This window comes from Stomoxys calcitrans, chromosome 4, assembly GCF_963082655.1.
Source record: "Stomoxys calcitrans chromosome 4, idStoCalc2.1, whole genome shotgun sequence".
In the NCBI taxonomy this organism is placed as follows: domain Eukaryota; kingdom Metazoa; phylum Arthropoda; class Insecta; order Diptera; family Muscidae; genus Stomoxys; species Stomoxys calcitrans.
Window position 1 is genome coordinate 163,034,565 of NC_081555.1, and position 21,079 is coordinate 163,055,643.

General features: G+C 32.2%; 2 protein-coding genes across 7 annotated transcripts in view; one reads left to right on the top strand and one right to left on the bottom strand.

Moving 5' to 3' along the window:
- The window catches only part of LOC106087112 (uncharacterized), a 79,956-nt gene extending 58,973 nt beyond the window's left edge, over nt 1–20,983 (bottom strand). The window contains exon 1 of the mRNA XM_059367971.1: nt 20,531–20,983. The gene's annotated coding sequence lies outside the window, so the exon portion shown is untranslated. The remainder of the gene's footprint in view (nt 1–20,530) is intronic.
- LOC106087088 (mucin-2) overlaps nt 1–21,079 on the top strand; it is a 146,649-nt gene that overhangs the window by 61,827 nt on the left and 63,743 nt on the right. Inside the window, exon 1 of one of the 6 annotated variants that reach the window (XM_013252025.2) lies at nt 15,989–16,287. The exons of the other annotated variants lie outside the window; for them this stretch is intronic. Within the exon in view, the coding sequence (XP_013107479.2) occupies nt 16,221–16,287 (67 nt within the window). The 5' untranslated portion in view covers nt 15,989–16,220. Of the gene's footprint in view, nt 1–15,988; nt 16,288–21,079 lie in introns of those variants that run through there. 6 annotated transcript variants of the gene reach the window in all.

Below are 21,079 nucleotides of genomic sequence, written 5' to 3' on the forward strand. Positions count from 1 at the left end.
GTGAAAAAGTTCTCTTTAGCGAAAAATTCCGCTTAAATTAAAAATTCCGCTTTAGGGAAAAATTCCGCTTAAAATAAAAATTCCGCTTTAGGGAAAAATTCCGCTTTAGTGAAAAATTCCGCTTTAGTGAAAAATTCCGCTTAAGTTAAAAATTCCGCTTTAGAGAAAAATCCCGCTTTAGGCCAACAAAACCAAATGGATAATAATTGCTAAGCTAATGTAGCTATATCAAGTGATGGTCCGATTCGGATCACACTTGATCTGAATGATGCATACCATAGTAGAAGTTATTCTGTAAAATTTCAGCCAATTCGGATAAAAATTGCACCCCTTAGGGGCTCATGAATTAAAATCGGGCGATCGGTTTATATGGGAACTGTATTAGGCTATAGATGATACAGACCATATTTGATACGTATGTTGAAGGTCCTGGGAGAAGCCGTTGTAAAAAATTTTACCCAAATCGGATAAGAGTTGCGCCCCCTAGATAATTAAAAAGTATAATCGGGAGATCGGGAGATACATCAGGTTATGCAACAATTTGAACCTTACTAATCATAGCTATTAGAAGTCTTTACAAAACATGGCAAAACTCATGCTAAATTTCGGCCAAATCGGATAAGAATTGCGTCCTCTAGTGGATCAAAAAGTCAAGATCCAAGATCGGTTTCTATGGCAGCTAAATCAGGTTAAGCACCGATTTGAATCAAATTAATTGTAATGGTTAGAAGTCATAACAAAGCACCTCATGCTAAATTTCAGCCAAATCGGATTAGAATTGCGCCTCCTAGAGGCTCAAGAAGTCAAGATCCCAGATCGGTTTATATGGCAGCTATATCAGGTTATATACCGATTTGAACCATGCTTTGCACAGTTGTTGGAAACCCTAACAAAACACATGTGAAGAATTGGGCCCTCTAGTGTATCAAGAAGTCAAGATCCTAGATCGGTTTATATGGCAGCTAAATCAGGTTATGTACCGATTTGAATCATACTAATCATAGTTGTCAGAAGTCATAACAAAGCACCTCGTGCAAAATTTCAGCCAAATCGGATAAGAATGGCGCCCTCTAGTAGATCAAGAAGATTCAAGATCGGTTTATGACAGCTATTTCAAGCTTTCATCGATTTGAACCATACTTAGCACAGTTGTTGAAAGCCATAACAAAACACCTCATGCAAAATTTTAGCCAAATCGGATTAGAAATTCTCCCCCTAGAGGCTCAAGAAGTCAAGATCCAAGATCGCTGTATCAATTTATTCACCGATTTGAACCATATTTTGCACAATTGTTGGAAGTTGTACAAAACACCTCATGAAAAATTTCAGCAAATCGGATAAGATATGCGCCCCCTAGAGGCTCAAGAAGTCAAGATCCCAGATCGGTTTATATGGCAGCTATATCAGGTTATACACCGATTTTAACCATACTTGGCACAATCTTAAACAAAACACCTATGCAAAATTTCAGCCAAATCGGATAAAAATTGCGCCCTCTAGCGGATCAAGAAGTCAAGATCCAATAATGGACCGAATAAGAAGTATTTGTGCAAAATTTCAAGCGCCTAGCTTTACTCCTTCAAAAGTTAGCGTGCTTTCAACAGACGAAGGGACAGATGGACGGACATGGCTAAATTGATTTAAAATGTCTTGACCATCAATAAAATGAAAAATTTTTGAAGTAAATGGAAAATCTAACAAAAATTTTTTTCCATATATTTTTTAAGAAAAAAAAAAATTCTAAAAAAATTTTACAATTTAGAAATTCCAAAAAAAAAAACAATTTAGAAATTAAAGATATGTTCTCAACAATTACATAAAAGCAAAAAACAAAACTTTGACCAACCCTGCCACCACTAAGCTGTGTTCGAGCAATCCCAATTTTGTCTCACAATTAGGCCCTATGTCATCTTAGCATAGAATTCTCTTTCGAAGAGACCATGAGCATCAAATAATCTCACATACAGAAAATAGTCGAATATCCCAGAAAATTTGCTATGCTAATGATCATAGTCATGCAATCTAATCGTGGAGTAACTCATTCCCTCATTTTTTTACTTATAAAGAGCATTTTTGACCAACCCTGCCACCACCTCAAAAGCTTCGCTATGCTTATGATCATAGTCATGCAAACTAATCATGAAGTAACTCATTCCCTCTTTTTTTGCCATCCCACTGTGCATCGCCTAAAGATAAGAAAATCTTTGACCAACCCTGCCACCACTAAGCTGTGTTCGAGCAATCCCAATTTTGTCTCACAATTAGGCCCTATGTCATCTTAGCATAGAATTCTCTTTCGAAGAGACTAAGAGCATCAAATAATCTCCCGTACAGAAAATAGTCAAAGATCTCAGAAAATTTGCTATGGTAATGATCATAGTCATGCAAACTAATCGTGGAGTAACTCATTCCCCTTAGAAATATAAATAGCTGCTTTATTAGCATACTTTTGGTATCAGTAAGGCTTTTTTTTTTTTTGTTCGACCTATCCAACCATGTATTTCTATTTTCCTTTTAAGTGTTTGAGTTATTCACCAGCTATTGTCACCATTAACGAGAAGAGCCTCCATTCTGTCTAAGCTGACTATAGCTGACGCTGCTGCTTTGGCAGGGTTTCATATTCAAATCGTCGTCAGCCATCAAGTCAGGCCAACTAACATATATCAAAAGTTTTCAAAAGATTGCCAGCCAGACAAGTCTCTAGGTAATGCTGATCGTCATGATGATGTTGATGATGGGCTATGGTCTCGTGTTACCACTACACTTGGCTACTTTAGCTGCTGCTCTTTTATTTCTCTTTGAAGGTTGTTGTCGCAGTTGTTTCATTTTTTTCAGTTTTAGTTTTCTTTCTGCCTGCATTTTGTTTCATTTTTATTTTCATTTCAATTCACTGTCTGTCTGTCTCGGGTCTGGTGCTTAAACGTTTCAAGATAATATCTAGCTTGCGGCCCCGACGATTATAATTAAGGTGAGAGCGTTGGAACTTTTTTTTTTTTTTTGATTTTCTTTTTATCAAAAAAGTGTTTTTGCATTTCTATAAAGTTTTGCAATTATAAGTTGGCAAAAATTATCAAAGCCCTACGGTCATTTAACTCATCTCGAACGAGAAATGAACGAAGAAAAACATTTTTTTTTTAATTCATATTAAAATAATTTTAATTAATAAAATTGATATAAAATCAAGAAAATTATTTTCAAGCGCACTCGTATATGCTTGAGAATTATTTTTATAATAAAAATATATGTTTTTCAATCAGTCAATCAAATTAAAATTCTTTCTTAAACAAAATCCGGAAAATATATTTCTTTAACTGGAACAATAGAGCTAGGTGGAACAAAGCATAAACATAACTTGAATTAATTAATAATTCATTCTAATTTCAAATAATACAAAAGACCGCCATAATAGGAACAATGGCAATATACCAAAATTATTTCCGCTTTTGTTTGTGTGTGTGTGTGTTTTTTTAATAAACCGAACCCACATTTCAGTGATCCCCCTTTCAAAATTAGAATTTGTAATAAAACGAGTAAGAATGAGCAAAGATCGATAAAGCCGACCTTTGGGTACCAACACCATAAATTCTGCTAAAATTGACACACAGTTTATGTGTGGATAATTTTGAAGAATTCAAACATGACACATGAATTGGGCTTTAACGGGCAGTCTAATCTTGGATTCTATTTATATATGAACTATATCTATGTAAGGGCTAGGCTGATTACAAAAAAAAAAAAAAAAAACGACAGACGTTTAAACGGCACAGAAAGGATATGCAGACAGACGGACATGACCAAGCCGAATCAGAAGGAATTTATGAATCGAACTACACATTTTATTACAGCCAAAGTAGTGGTGCTAGGTACACTTTGTGTTTTTATAATGAATGCCATAAAAATGTGTACCTAGTTTACCAATTTCAGCCTAATACCTAAAATACTAAAGTTGATTTCTAAGAATGCAATACATCTAACTTTGGACGTAGTGTCGGTACGAGTTATTACTAACCGATCGCCGTAATATATTTTATTTTACATATCAAAAGGAAAAAATCAAAAGGAAAAAATTGAGGGTATGGGTTTATCTTTTTGCAAAAAAAATTGTCCTTTGTAGCATGGGATGGTCAAGATTTCAATTATAATAGGGTCGCAAAAAGTAATTTAAGGTATTGCAAACGAATGCAGGGCGTTTTTCGGTTTTTGAAACCCCGGAATTTATAATATTTGAAAACCAAGGTTGTCGATTTTTAAAAACCGGTTCTTCGATTCTTGATAACGGTTTTTTTGGTTTTGGAAAATCTTAGTTTTGATTTTTGTAAAAGGGGATTTGGGTTTTTTGAAATCGATGTTTTGATTGATGGCAACTGGTTTTTGGATTCTTAAACATCCGTTCTCGGTTATCACAAACCGTGATTTTTTTTGTAAACCGGGATTTTTGGTTTTTTCTTCTCCAAAACAGAGTTTTTGGTTTTGAAAACCGAACTCTCGGTTTTTGTTAACCGGATTTTTGATTTTTGAAAGCCGGATTTTCGATTTTTTAAAACAGGATCTTCGATTATCGATAACCGACCTTTTGGTTTTAGAAAAATCCGAGTTTTCGTTTTTGAATCCGAGTTTCGTTCTTTGGTCTTAGAAAAATCCGAGTTTTCGTTTTTGAAAACCAGGTTTTCGCATTTTTGATAACGACACTTCGATTCATGACAATTAATTTTCGGATTCTTTAAGCCCGGTTCTCGGTTTTCGAAAACCGAGGTTTTGTTTTTTGCAAACCGGTCTTAGTGTTTCATGAAAACTGGTTTTGTCTATTATCGAAACCTGGGTTTTGGGGCCTGAAAGTCGTTCTCGGTTTTTATCAACCGTATTTTCGATTTTTGAAAAACGGATCTTCGTTTTTCGAAAAACGGATTTTCAGTTTCCGGAAAACGAGGTTAAACATTTTTTAACCCTCTTTTTTGGCTTTCGAAAACCGAGTTTTTAGCTACTGTAAAGAGAGGTTTTGTTTTTAAAAGCTGGCGTTTTCGATTCTTGAATTACGGAGTTTTCGATCTCTTAAAAACGGAGTTTTCGACTTTTAAAAAATCGCAATTTTCGATCTTTAAAATCTGGTTCTTCGATTTTTTAAAACTGGCGTTTTGGTTTTGGAAAATCCATGTTTTGTTTCTTGAAAACCTGTTATTCTGTTTTTTTGAAAACGGGTTTCGATACATGACAAATGGTTTTCGTATTCTTGAAATCCGGTTCTTGGTTTTCGTAAACCGAGGATTTTTGTTTCATAAAACCGATTCTAGGTTTTCATAAACCGAGGATTTTTGTTTCATAAAAACTGGTTTTTCCACATTTTGTTTCATAAAAACTTTGTTTCGGCTTCGAAAACCGGGTTTTCGGTTTCGGAAAGTCCACCGAGTTTTCAAAACTGAAACCCGGTTTTCGGATTTGGAAAATTAAGGTTTTGTTTTTCACAAAAAAAAAAATCGAAAAACCGAGGTTTTGTTGCTTGCAAAGCCAGAGCTTTCGATTATTGAAAACCATTCTTGAAATCCGGTTTTATGGTTTTGGAAAGAACCACGACTTTCTTGTTTTTTGAATAAAAAAAAAAACGAAAATAAAAGTTTTGTTGTTAGCAAACCGGAGTTTTCGATTCCTGCATTCCGGTTTTTTGATTCATGAAGACCTGTTTTTTCGCTTTGGAAAGTCCAGGGTTTGTTTTCTTAACATCCGGTTTTCAGAAATCGAATTTTTTTGTTAAAAAACTGGGGTTTTCGATTCTTGGTTTTGAAAATTTCAGGTTTTTAAAAAAAAAAAAAATAAGCCAAAAAAACCGGGTCCTCTAGAAACGGAAAATATGTTTTTCAAAAACCTAAGCATCGATTTTCAAAAACCGAAAATCTGGTTGATAAAAACCGAAAATTCGGTTTTCTGACCCAAAAACCCAGTTTTTGCGTGCTATGTTCGGCCGCGCCGAATCTTCCCTCCACCATGGATCGCATTTGTCAAGCTCTTTCAATGACTTTTTCAAATATATGGCCTATATGGGCCTTACTTGTCATCCGAACAAGACATAGAAAAATATCAGGTAAATCAAATTGGAAGATCGGTTCATATGGGAGCTATATCAGGTGAACCGATTTAGACCATACGACATACGACTTTGAAATTTTGGATACAGGTACACCTTGATGTATATATGGACGACTAGAAGTTTTTTTTTTTTTTTTTTAATTCGTATATTTTGGTGCTTAAACGTACAAAATGGATTGAGCTAAAGCTCTCAAAATTGGGAGAGAGATACACATTGGAAGTTTACTCGGCTACACATTGGGAGTTAACCGGGAACTACACATTGGGAATTAACCGGGAACTATTTAGAAGAATTTTTTGAAGTTCGTACATTAGGACACTTAAACGTACGAAATGATAATTTCTCTACAGATTGAGCCACAGACCTCAAAATTTGAATATAGTTACACCTTGACATTGGTTGTAGCATCCGGGATAGCGAAGCGGACTAGGGATATTCTAGTCTTTTATGAAGGATGTTGTTTTAGATGTGTGATTTCTAATCAGGCCAAACTTTTGTTGGGTTTGGGGTTTTTTTTTTCCAGCTTTTACTTGACTATGCTTTGCATGGTTCGCCATTTCGTAATGACTTACTCAAAACGAACAAGTAAAAACGTGTTAATTTCGGCCGTGCTGAACTTTGGGTACCCACCACAATGTATAAATTAACCATCCTCTGTTATAACAACTTCACTACCACATCCATAGTAATATGCAAATGGTGGCTGGTTGGTCCAGACCAGCCCCCATTTGGTTTAGGTCCCAAGAACATCTATACAAGTCACAATTTCTGCGGAATCGGGCAACAAATCCGGTTTTTACGGGATTTAGACCCTAAATTGGAAGATCGCTATATATGGCAGCTATATCTGAATAAACACCGATCTGAACCATATTTGAGTCCAATATTGGGAGGCTTTAATACACTTACTATTTAAAATTTCAGTGAAATCGGATAATAATTACGGCTTTAACGGGCTTAAGACCTTCAATCGGCTGATCGGTCTATATGGCCGCTATATCTAAATATTGTCCGATCTGGGCTATATTTAGGTGTGACAACGGAAGGCTTAAAACAACGCATTGTATCAAATTTCAGTGAACGAGGGCACATTTTCCAATAAAGCAAGAATTGTGGTTAAGGAATCGGGGGGAACGTCCCACCCCAAAAACTCCACAAACGGGCATTAAAGCCGACTTAGGCAAAATTGATATCAAATGGAGGAAGAATACGAATCTATGTGGAGCCATAACCTAAGGTGGCCAACCACTTACAAATCTGATCAGAACCAAATGGAACTTAAATAAATGGTATTTGAGAATAGAGGGCACTTCTGATATCTAAATTTGGAGCCAAGAGTCTAGTTACCTTTGCCCTCACACCAAAAAGAAAAACCTAAACGGAGAAAAATGACGATTGGGACAAAGCATAAACGTATTAATTGTCTTAGGAAGTCGAATGTAAATTTGGTGTTAATATTTGCGACCAATGGTCTGAGCGGCCGCCCAACACCCCAAAAACCCTGCGAGGGGCCAGTTGGGACAAAATGGTACCCAAATAAAAAGTCTTTGGAAAAAAGTATGAAACTAATATCCAATTTTGTGGACAAATGTTAAACGTGTCCGAATACGAATGCGGGCGAATCGAGACAAAGTAGAACTGTCATTCATAGCATAATCTTAAGACTTGGCACCAAGTGTCTGGGGAGATACCCACCTTCCATGATAAGCGGTCTTATAAGTCGGTCAGCACAAAATGGAAACCAAGTTGAAGATCCTTGGGAGAGGAGTACTAATCTGAGTAATAATCTGATATAATGTTTTGAGGACATGTATCTTAGGGGCGACTCCAAAAAAAACTTAAACGGTCAATAAGCCCAACTGGGTCAGAATAGTACTCCAATGAAATGTCGTTGAGAGTAGAGTACAAATATTGAATGCAATTCAAGGGGAAAAGTTGAGCCGGGAAAGACCAGAGGTCCTTAGAAATGTTTGTAATCTACCAAAATCTTGCCATAAATGTGTTGGAATGGTAAAGGTATCGATATGATAAACGTTTCGCGACTGGGTGGCCTCCTCAATTATTGGTCTTAAGAAGTGTGATGTTAATCTGGTATTGATTTTTGGGGTCAAGATTCTGAGGGGCCCCTTCCACCCCCCGAAATTCCTGCAGTATACCAATATGGTAAATTTATGGTAAAGGTACCGTTATGATACCATTAAGACATGATTTATAGGTTAGGTTATTGTTTAGCTATTGTTTAACTAATCGCTTATAGTTTGCTTTATTTTGTCCACCACTGTTTTACTTCTTATAATGGCACATATCATAATACTTGGGCGAAGAAAGAAGTCCATGCATATATATAGTTGCCCAAAAAGTAATTGCGGATTTTTCATGTAGTCGGCGTTGACAAATTTTTTCACAGCTTGTGACTCTGTAATTGCATTCTTTCTTCTGTCAGTTATCAGCTATTACTTTTAGCTTGCTTTAGAAAAAAAGTGTAAAAAAGTATATTTGATTAAAGTTCATTCTAAGTTTTATTAAAAATGCATTTACTTTCTTTTAAAAAATCCGCAATTACTTTTTGGGCAACCATATATATATATATATATACATAGATACCAAAGTAATACCTAATAACAATACCAATTTAAACATGTTTTAATGTTCATTTTAAAATGCGTGGTGAATATGAAATTAAAATCGATTTTTTATGCATCGTTTCTTTGGCTCCAACAAATAAACAGCGCAGAAAAAACACACAAAAAAACAACAACAAACTTTAATTTAAAACCAATACAAAACACATAAATTAGTAATAAAACAATAAAATGAATACAAAAGAAACAATAAAACAAAATAAAATTATCAACAACCAAAAACATGAAAATAAACAAAAAAAAAACTAAAAACTTAACAAAGGCACAAAATTAGATTTTTATAATTTAGGTGTTTTTTTTATATCTCAGCTTCGCTTCTTTAAGATAATGAAATGCGATTAAATGCAACAACAAAAGGGAAACGAAGCGGAGGTGGTCGTTTGAGGTGGTTGGTGACGGTGGCGGTGGCGGTAGTGGCCATTGATTGACTGATCTCTTGATTGGCCTGAATGTATTAATAAATTAAAATCTATTTTAATGAACGGTCGAAAGGGACTCGGAGAAAAAAGTTGGTTGTTGGTTGGAGTTGGATTTCTTTTTTTTTATACCCTTCAGCATAGTATGGGGGTATACTAATTTCGCCATTCTGTTTGTAACACCTCGAAATATGCGTCCAAGACCTCATAAAGTATATGACATTGTAAGTTGATCTAGCCATGCCCGTCCGTCTGACTGTCGAAAGCATGCACGCTAACTTTCGAAGGAGTAAAGCTAGGCGCTTGATATACTGGTTATTAGTGTAGGTCGGTTCGGATTGTAAATGGGCCAAATCGGTCCATGTTTTGATATAGCTGACATATAAACCGATCATGGGTCTTGACTTCTTCAGCTTTCAGAGGGCGTTATTCTTATCCGATTGGCTGTAATTTTGCACGAGGTATTCCATTCTGACTTCCAATAACTGTGTCAAGCATGGTTAAAATCGGTTCATAACCTTATATAGCTGCCATATAAACCTATCACGGGTCTTGATTTCTTCAGCTTTTAGAGGGCGCAATTCTTAGCCGATTTGACTGTAATTTTGTACGTGGTGTTTTGGTATCACTTCCAACAACAATGCAAAGTATGGTTCAAATCAGTTCATAACCTGGTATAGCTGCCATATAAACCGATCTGGGATCTTGACTTCTTGAGCTTCTAGGGGGCGCAGTTCTCATCAGATTTGGCAAAAACTTTGAACAACGACTTCTCCCACGATCATCAACATACGTGTCCAATATGGTCTGAATCGATCTATAGCTTGATACAGCTCCCATATAAACCAATCTCCCGTAAATCCGATTTTGCTTCTTGAGCCCCTACAAGGTGTAATTCTTATCCGAATGGAGTGAAGTGTTTCACAATGACTTCTACAATATTCAGCATTCAATTCAGGTATGGTCCGAATCGGACTACAACTTGATATAGCTCCAATAGCATAACAGTCCTTATACATTATTCTTTGTTTGCCTAAAAAAATATACCGCGCAAAGAACTCGACAAACGCTATCCATGGTGGAGGATATATAAGATTCGGCCCGGCCGAACTTAGCACGCTCTTACTTGATGATCAGCTGCCATTCTAAGTCAAATCCCATGTCCGTCCGGCCGTTTAAATTACGATAGCGTTTTGAAAAAAACTTCATTTCATTGAAGATTTTTTACTTGAACTGAAGAATGTTTATCTTAAACCAGAGACGTAGCCAGGGGGGCTATCGAGCCTAACCTCTTCAAATTCTAACTTTTTAAATGTTTTATACGTGCTTATTATTGTTTTGCAATACTAACACTCGTATGTCCCCTCGCCCAAATAAAATCCTAACTACGTCCCTGTAGCTGGATCGGTGAGCTTTGCTACTTTTTTTTGGGTTAGGCGTTCGCCTGAATTTAAATATGAAGTTCGTACTTTTTTCTGTGCTACTGTGAATTTTTTTACAGCGACTGTTAAATTTTTAGACACTACAACACTACTGTGGTACAGGGTAATATATCTTAGTGCATTTGTTTGTAACACCCAGAAGGAAGAGAGATAGATCCATTGATAAGTATACCGCTCGACTCAGAATTTCCTTTCTGATTCGATTAGCCCATCTGTCTGTCCCTGGCAGGTCGTCTGATCTTTTTAAAATTTGGTACAGGCATGTTTATCGGCCTGGAGGCGAAGTCTTGAATTTCATAAAAATCGGTTCAGATTCGGATATAGCTCCCATATATATGTTCGTCCGATTTTGAGAAATACTGCAATTAAGTGCTCATTTGTTAACCGATTCTCTCGAAATTTGGCAGAAATGATTTTCTCTTCACTCTCGACATTATTGGTGAATTTCACAGAAATCGGTTCAGATTTAGATATAGCTGCTATATATGTATATCACCCGATTTTCACTTTTAGAGCCACTGCAAGCGCATTTATTGACCAATCTTGCCAAAATTGTGTACAACTGTTTCCTCCACGATTACCACAATTAGATATTCAGATTTAGATATAACTCCCACATATATATTCGTCCGATTTTGAGAAATATTGCATTTAATCGCTCATTTGTTAACCGATTCTTTTGAAATTTAGCAGGGAGGATTTTCTTTTGACTCTCGACATAACTGGTGAATTTCACAGAAATCGGTTCAGATTTAGTTATAGCTGCTATATATGTATATTGCCCAATTTTCACTTCTAGAGCCACTGCAAGCGCATTTTTTTTGATAGATTTTGCCAAATTTGTGCACAAAGCTTTCCTCGATGCCTGCAACAATATCCAAGAAGTTTGGTCAAAATCGGTTCAGATTAAGATGTAACTTCCATATATATGTTCGTCGGATTTTGGGCAATTTGCAATAATTTTGTCATTTGTCAGCCGTAGTTATAACAGTTTTAAAATATTTGCTCGAAATTTGATACGGATTGTTTAATAGCCCATCTGAAAACATTCGCTGAGGTCCATCAAAATATTAGTTCAGAATTAGATATAGCACCCACTTTGTACTTATAAGGTAGGTGTAGGCTATTATAAAGTCGGCACCGCCCGACTTTTGCCTTTCCTTACTGGTTATTAGAAAAAAAAAATAAAAGTTAAAAAAATTTTCAAGCTAAACAATTTTTAAGCTAAACTTTAAATGTTCATATTGTAAAAAAATTTCAAAAAAACTTTTAGACAAAAAAAAATTTTTCAGGGTGAAAAAAATTCACTGTAAAAAAAAACCTCACGAAATAAATTTCAAGCTAAAAAACTTTAACGGTGAAAATAATTTCACGTTATAAAAAATTTCAAAAAAAAAACGTTCACGTTAAAACAGAATTCACGGTGAAAAAAATTTATGGGTAAAAAAAAATTTCTCGATGAAATAAATTTTACTACGAAATTTTTTCTCTAGCATAAAATTTTCACACAAAAGGTGAAAAAATATCACAGAAAAAAATCAAGGGTGAAAAATTTTCTTTGTGAAAACAATTCAAAGTGAAATTTTTTCTCTAGCCTTAGAAAGAATACATATCTACAAAAATTTGCTTATGACAAAATGTAAATTTTTCTAAAAATTCTTCTCTTTGAGTTTTTTTTACGTGTTTTTTTCCACTGTAAAAAAAATTTCTCGTGAAAAAAAAATTCAAGCTACAAAAACTTAAATGGTGAAAAAATTTCACCTTTATAAAAAATTTCAGAAAAACTTTCACTTCAAAAAAAAAAATTATGGTGAAAAAAATTCACGGTGAAAAAAAATTTCTCGATGAAATAAATTTTACTACGAAATTTTTTCTCTAGCATAAACATTTTCACACAAAATGTAAAAAATTTCACAGAGAAAAAAAAATTAACCGTGAAAAATTTTCTTTGTGAAAAAAATTCACCGTGAAATTTTTTCTCTAACCTTAAAAATTTATACATTGAATAAAATTATATATCTACAAAAATTTGCTTATGACGAAATGTAAAATTTTCTAAAAATTCTTCTTCAACTGTTTTTTTCTTTGAGTTTTTTTTTTACCTGAACCATATAAATCGAATCGCAGCTTAAAGCACAGATCTGCCGCATATTCAAGTTCACACGAGTGATTAATTAACACTCAGACCAGCCTGCTAGCTAGCCAGCCAATAATCAGAAGGGGTAAAAACGCCACAAACAAAATCCAAAATTCTAACTTAGATTTTTATATTCCGATGCTATAAAAATTCAAATAATTAAAAATAAAATCTAGACATATCACCAAAGGAAAAAAAAAACACAAAACCTGTAGCTCTGGTCTAAAACAAATCTCGACTTGAGGGTGATATATGGTGAATGTGCGACTGTTGTTGTTCTTGTTGGTGTTGTAGTACGCTGTGACGCAGATGGTGTTGGCATTATTCTTGCCATCATAAGAACATTAAACTACATAATAATTTGTATATGACTAGATTTATTTTTTTTTTGTTTTATTCTTGTTCTTGGTCACTAGAATTTGAATTTAACAAGTTTTGTGTGATTTTCTGCGTTGCTTTTTTGTGGTCTTTTTAGAAGCGTAGTAATCAGAGCGTAAAAGATGTAACTGACCAAGGTTAAAAACGTGTGCAAAACAATAAAAACAAAAAAAAAATGAATAAATAAAAACAAAAAATTTTAAATTACCATAGAATTTTCTATAAAGCTTGCCTATGCGACTTGCTATGCGTTATACTAAACATATGAGTTCAACATTTACTTGTAAAAAAAGTTTTAGCTTCATGTTATTTTATTTGGTTTATTTTTAAAATGAGCTCAAGAACTTAAAATCTTAAGCAAAGAATCTTAAAACTTTATAACTTAAATTTTGACAAAATTTCCTATAAATATGAAATTTGGACAAAATTTCCTATAAATATGAAATTTGGACAAAATTTTCTATAAATATGAAATTTGGACAAAATTTCCTATAAATATAAAATTTGGGCAAAATTTCCTATAAATATAAAGTTTTGACAAATTTTCCTATAAACGTGAAATTTTGAAAAATTTTCGTATAAAATGAATTTTTGTCAAAATTTCGTATTTACATTGCATTTGACAAATTTTCCTATAAATATAAAATTTTAACAAAATTTTCTTTAAATATGAAATTTTTAACAAAATTTCCCATTAAAGTGAAATTTTTGTAATTTTTTTATAGTTCTTGTTTTCTTAGTTCTCAACTCTTTTGATTGCCATTAATAATTGTGTCAATTTCAAATGTACCACATTTGTGTCATTCTTACGCTTTATCCAAATAAGACAAATTTCAAGAAAAAAATCTCAAAACAAACAAAAATGTCACGTCACTGTGGCCATTCTTCTTGAAGCATCGACCTTATTTGTTATACTTTTTCTTCAATTCAATTCAGTATTAAGTTCAAATCTTGCCAAACCACACATAATTTGTGTGCCATTTCGGCGCCGATATGTTAACAAAAAAAAAAAAACCCCAAATGCTTCGTGCACATACATTTTTTTCAATTCATATTAGAAAGTTTCCGCGCTTGAAATAATTTTAGCACACATTCATGACACAACAGAATTGTCTTCAAGGTTAATTTTAAAACATTGTTTAAAATTTCAATGATTTCTAAAAAAAGTGTTTAGCTTCCATGAAAAGTGTGACGTGAGAGTAAGGAAAAACAAGAAATCGGAAAATTTTTTAAAAGAATTAGAAAAATTAGTTTAATTTCCTTATAATGGGATTAAATTTTCGGTATACCAAGTAAAGAATTAAAAAATAATTTTCTATGAAAATCAAAATGCAATTTTGACAAAATTTCCTATAAATATGAAATTTGAAAAAAATTTTCTATAAATATGAAATTTTGAAAAAATTTCCTATAAATATGACAAAATTTCCTATAAATATGAAATTTTGAAAAAAAATTTCCTATAAATATGAAATTTTGACAAAATTTCCTATAAATAAGAAATTTTGAAAAAAATTTCTGACGCAATTTCCTATAAAAATTAAATTTTGACAAAATTTCCTATAAAAATGAAATGTTGACAAAAATTTCCTATAAATATGAAATTTTAACAAAATTTCCTATAAAAATTAAATTTTGAAAAAATTTTCTAAATTTTGACAAAATTTCCATTTTGATTTTCATATAAAATGAAATTTTGACAAAATTCTCTATAAAAATTAAATTTTTACAAAATTTCCTATAAATATGATTTTTTTACGAAATTTCCTATAAATATGAAATGTTGACAAAATTTCCTATAATTATGAAATTTTAACAAAATTTCCTATAATTATGAAATTTTAACAAAATTTCCTATAAAAATTAAATTTTGACAAAATTTCCTATAAAAATTAAATTTTGACAAAATTTTCTATAAATATGAAATTTTGACAAAATTTCCATTTTGATTTTCATATAAAATTAAATTTTGACAAAATTTCCTATAAAAATTAAATTTGACAAAATTTCCTATAAAAATTAAATTCTGACAAAATTTCCTACAAGGGGGAAGGTCCGCCACCCTCCTGATATGAAAAAAATATAGCCTATGTTTCCTTACAGACCAACCTACATAATCATTGAAAATTTCAAGGTAATCAGTTCATATAACTTGACTATAACTATAAATATGAAATTTTGAAAAAATTTCTTATAAATATGAAATTTGCTATAAATATGAAATTTGGACAAAATTTCCTGCAAATATGAAATTTGGACAAAATTTCCCATAAATATGAAATGTTTACAAACATTTTTCTAATTATTAAAGGTTGAAAAAATTTCATACAAATGTCAATCTTTGGCAAAAACTCCTATAAAAATTTAATTTTCATAAAATTTCCTCTTAATATGAAATATTGACAAAATTTCCTCTTAATATGAAATTTTGACAAAATTTTCTAAAATTATGAAATATTGTCCCATAAACTTGTAAATAGTATTTTTAATAAACTTTCCCCGAATATTCCACAAAACAGGTTTCTTAATGTCACCATTAAATTGTTTTCAAATCTTTTTTCTTCAAGTGTATGTGTGGTTAATGTTTATAATTTCTCTTAAACATTCATTCTTGAAGAGTTTCTCTTAATTTTCAATGCAGAGATCTCGTTGGAAGTTTTCTCTCTCTTTATGTCTCTCTCTATCTTTTGTTAACATTTAACAACCGGCTAAACAAAAAAGCATCGCTTCATAAAAATTTCATGGATTCTGCTAAAATGTTAAACTGTAACCGTTCAAGTGAAATGTCTACAAAAGATGCTGACATTTGAATGTTAAGCCTCAACAGTTTCTGTCGGCAGTTGGAGTTTTGTCGGCCGTTTGGCTTTTTTTGTCATCGTCGTGTCTTTAATTACTCGAATATTTGCTGCCGTTGTTTTATTCCCTCAAAACAGGTGGCGTTGGTGTTGAGTGCGCACTCACAAACCTACACACACAGCAACGCGTGTGCTGCAGCAAAACACCAGCAGCAGAAATTGATTTTTTTTTCTCATGAGCAAACAAAAACAAAAATCATGTAACGCTTGGCTACCATTGGGGTATGTGCTTCAACTCAAGTCAAAATAAAAACTATTTCAAAAATGTAAAATGTCAGCAGCCTTAGCCACAATGACGATCAATAAGCCATCAAAGCATAGAGAAGAGAGGGCGAGAGGTGCGTATAAGGTGACAGAGATGGCTCTTTAAATGATTTTGATTGTTTTGAGGAGTTTAATTGGATTTTTTTTGAAAAATTATTATAAAATGTTATATTAATAAATTTTTGAATTCTAATTTAAATATGTTTTATCTCTTTTCAGGTAAATTTTTATACATATATCAAACCGATGTTCAAAGAAAGAAAAATACAAAGAAAGGTATTTATGTCTTAATAATTATAAATATTCATATTTTTTTAATGATCATAACGCCTGCGTTCGAATGCTGGTGACAACATTGAAAAAAAAAAAAAAATAAAAGCGATAGTAATTTCCTCTTAATGCTGGCGAAACCATGCATGGTCATGCAAATTCTTACCAATGAGGTGTCGCACCTGCTGTAAAAAAGGATCCCTATCATTGATTTTAAACTTGAATCGGAAAACACTCATTGATGTGTGAGAATTTTGCCCCTGCTCGGTTCATGGGCAAAATTTTACTCTGCTCCCAAATGTCTTTCTATTGAGTCCAATATTATCACTTTTGATTTTTTCTTGTTTACGGGGTATTTCAGGGGGAGGTGGCCACCCAGACATTTGGCCCATAAAGTAAAAATAAGCTTCGTGCTACACTTTCAAAAGCATTTTTTATGAGCCCCATATTGGCATGAACGGTAAATAAGTTCTGTTTAAGGGTGTAGTGGACCCCAAGGTCTTTGATCCAAAAATGGGTATTTATTTCGTACTTTATTCCCAAATAGCTTTGATAGAAGTCACATATTGTAATGGTAGGTAAATACGTTCGATTAGAAGGTATTTTGGGGTGGGGCGAGCCCCAAACACATGACTCTTCAATTGGATATGAAATTCCTTTTTTTCTCTCAAATACCTTTTTTTTGAGCCCCAAATTGTCGTGATTGGTCTATATATCCATTTGGCAGGTTTTGGATGGGGTGGGGTACCTCTGGGGTGACTGTAAGAATGCAAAAAAATTCGAACGAATCGCATTGCCAATCTCCGAGATCTCTTTTTTTTGAAAATTAAGGTAATGAGAAGTGGGAAAGGGAAAAGGGGAGGTATGGCATCTCTGCCATTTCGACTCAAATATCGATATTAAATTTGTGCTTTACTCTCAAATCCCTTTAATTTGAGCCCCAAATGCCATGATCGATTAAAGCGAACCGTTTGAAGGGCGTTTTGTGTATGGGGCGCCCACCGGCACTTTGCCCTGAAAATAGATTTCAAAATCGTTCTTTACTCTTAATTGTCATAATGGGCCAATGAACCTATTTGACGTATTTTTAGGAGAAAAAGCGCCAACTAAAACTGAACGCAAATTTTAATGTCATATTCGTATTCTACTCCCAAATACCTTTCATTTGATACCCATAATGTGCTTATAGGCTTCCTCCAAGTATGGGGGAGAATTCGCCACCATCCGATATCAAAAAATTATATAGCCTGTTTTCTTTCAGATCAACCTACACAATCTGTGAAAATTTTAAGAAAATCGTTGTAGCCGTTTTTGAGTCTACGGAACAAACAAACAAATCGTTGTAGCCGTTTTTGAGTCTACGGAACAAAAAAACAACCCGAGTTCCATATACTCATAATTGGTTAATATAATTTGGGTGTTTTCAGGGGGTTGGTGTCACCTCCTATACTTCAATCAGATTTTGTATACTTCAAATCAGATTCGTAATCTAATCCCGAATACCTTTCATTTGAGCCCCATATTGATATGAACCTTCAATTTGTCTACTTGGAGGAGTTTTCTGGTTAGGGTGACTTCCTGGCTAAATGGACCCTATTTTTAATACCATATTCGCATTCTACTCTTCAATACCGTTCATTTGATACCCATATTATCATATCGGTCCACTTTTAATTATGGGCGGTGTTTTTGGGGTAACGGGGGAGGGTCCGCCCCCTTCCGGAATCAATAAAATATAAAGCCTTTTCCTCCCTTCTGCCCATATCCGCAATCTACTCCCGAATACCTTTCATTTGATTCCCATATTGTCATGCTCGTCAAATAAACCTATTTTAGGAGGTTTTGGGCTTGGGGCGGCCCCCAGTTACTTTGTTCCCATTTTTAATATGAAACTCGTACTCTACTCCTGAATACCTTACATTTGATTCCCATAGTGTCCCGATTGGTACACTTTTGTTTTTGGGTAGTTCTTTTGGGGTAAGGGGGAGGGTCCGCCCCCCTTCCGATATCAAAAAATTTTGTCAAAATTTCATATTTATAGGAAATTTCGTATTTATAGGAAATTTTGTCAAAATTTCATATTTATAGGAAATTTTGTCAAAATTTCATATTTATAGGAAATTTTGTCAAAATTTCATATTTATAGGAAATTTTGTCAAAATTTCATATTTATAGGAAATTTTGTCAAAATTTCATATTTATAGGAAATTTTGTCAAAATTTCATATTTATAGGAAATTTTGTCAAAATTTCATATTTATAGGAAATTTTGTCAAAAATTCATATTTATAGGAAATTTTGCCAAAATTTTATATTTATAGGAAATTTTGTCAGGAAATTATAGGAAATTTTGTCAAAATTTCATAATTATAGGAAATTTTGCCAAAATTTTATATTTATAGGAAATTTTGTCAGGAAATTATAGGAAATTTTGTCAAAATTTCATAATTATAGGAAATTTTGCCAAAATTTTATATTTATAGGAAATTTTGTCAAAAATTTCATATTTATAAGAAATTTTGTCAAAATTTCATATTTATAGGAAATTTTGTCAGAAAATTATAGGAAATTTTGTCAAAATTTCATATATATAGGAAATTTTGTCAATACATCATATTTAAGGGGAATTTTGTCAAAATTTCATATTTATAGGAAATTTTGTCAGAAAATTATAGGAAATTTTGTCAAAATTTCATATATATAGGAAATTTTGTCAATACATCATATTTAAGGGGAATTTTGTCAAAATTTCATATTTATAGGAAATTTTGTCATAATTTCATAATTATAGGAAATTTTGTCAAAATTTCATATTTATAGGAAATTTTGTCAAAATTTAATATTTATAGGAAATTTTGTCAGGAAATTATAGGAAATTTTGTCAAAATTTCATATTTATAGGAAATTTTGTCAAAATTTTGATATATATAGGAAATTTTGTCCAATTTTCATATTTATAGGAAATTTTGTCCAAATTTCATATTTAAGGAAATTTTGTCCAAATTTCATATTTATAGGAAATTTTGTCAAAATTTCATATGTATAGGAAATTTTATCAAAATTTCATATTCATAGGAAATTTTGTCAAAATTTCATATTTATAGAAAATTTTGTCAAAATTTCATATTTATAAGAAATGTTTGTAATAATTTCATATTTATAGGAAATTTTGTCAAAATTTCATATTTAAAGGAAATTGTGTCAGAAAATTATAGGAAATTTTGTCAAATTTTTATATTTATAGAAAATTTTGTCAGAAAATTATAGGAATTTTTTTCAAAATTTCATATTTATAGATAATTTTGTCAAAAATTCATATTTATAGGATTTTTTTTAAAATTTTCATATTATAGGAACTTTTTTTTGAAAATTTCATAATTATAGGAAATTTTTTGAAAATTCCTAATTATATCAAATTTTGTCAAAATGTCATATACATTGGAAATTTTTTTCAAAATTTCCTATTTATAGGAAATTTTATAAAAATTTCATATTTACAGGAAATTTTGTCAAAATTCATATTTATAGGAAATTTTGTCAAAATTTCATATTTATAGGAAATTTTGTCAAAATTTCATATTTATAGGAAATTTTGTCAAAATTTCATATTAACAGAAACTTTGTAAAAATTTCAAATTTATTTACATTTTTTCTTTCAAAATGTCATTATTAATGCTTAACTGAAATAAAGGCCTTATACATTTCAGTGACATAAAGAAGCTAAATTTAAACGCCTTTTAAATTGAGGATAAAATAAAAGCCTGCAATCGACCATCAGTTTACATCATTTAACCCAAAAATATTTAAAGACATTGTTGCAATATAATGTTGGTGGTTCATGCCATTGTTGATAGCATCACATATTTTTGCCATAAAATTAAGAGTGGCAGATTTTTTTTGCCTCAACAACTGATATATAAAATATTTTTTTTTTTGTATTCGTTTATTCGCTATTGTTTTTTAAAACGTTATGTAAATGAGAAATGGCATTAAAGTACCTTTGTTTTTTTTTTTTGTTGATGGTATATTTTTGTTTTTTACAACTCACCTGTGTTCCCTTAACTTTGGGTGTCTTTATGTCTGTCTTTCTAACCGCCTATCTGCCTGGCTGTCTGCTTCGATTACTTGGCGAAATTGTAGAGTGCATTCAAAAAATATTTCACTTAAAATTATTCCTCTCTGCTGCAGACCTTTTTGGAGGAGTGTTGTTTTTTGTATAGTTTTATTTTTTTAAATGATTGTGTGAGTTTTTTCTTTTTTTTGGCAAACAATTAACACTTTTTTTAGATTGCGTATTGAAGTGAGGGAGAAAAAAAAAGGTTTACAACACCAAATTAAGGTAAAGTTCAATATTTGTTGGTTTTATTTTTTTTTTCGCTGGTGACGGCTGGTTGGTTAATTGTTGAGTGTTAATGAAATTACAAATTCACTAAATGAATTGCAAAAATTTCAAAGAGTTGTACCGTCTCGATAGGCAAACTATGGGTCAATACAAAGCCAGCTGTTATCAATTATAGAGTTTTGATTAAAATTGCGGTTACACTTATATTTATTATTTTCTATAAAATTAAATTTTTCTATTGTAGAAAAAATTTTT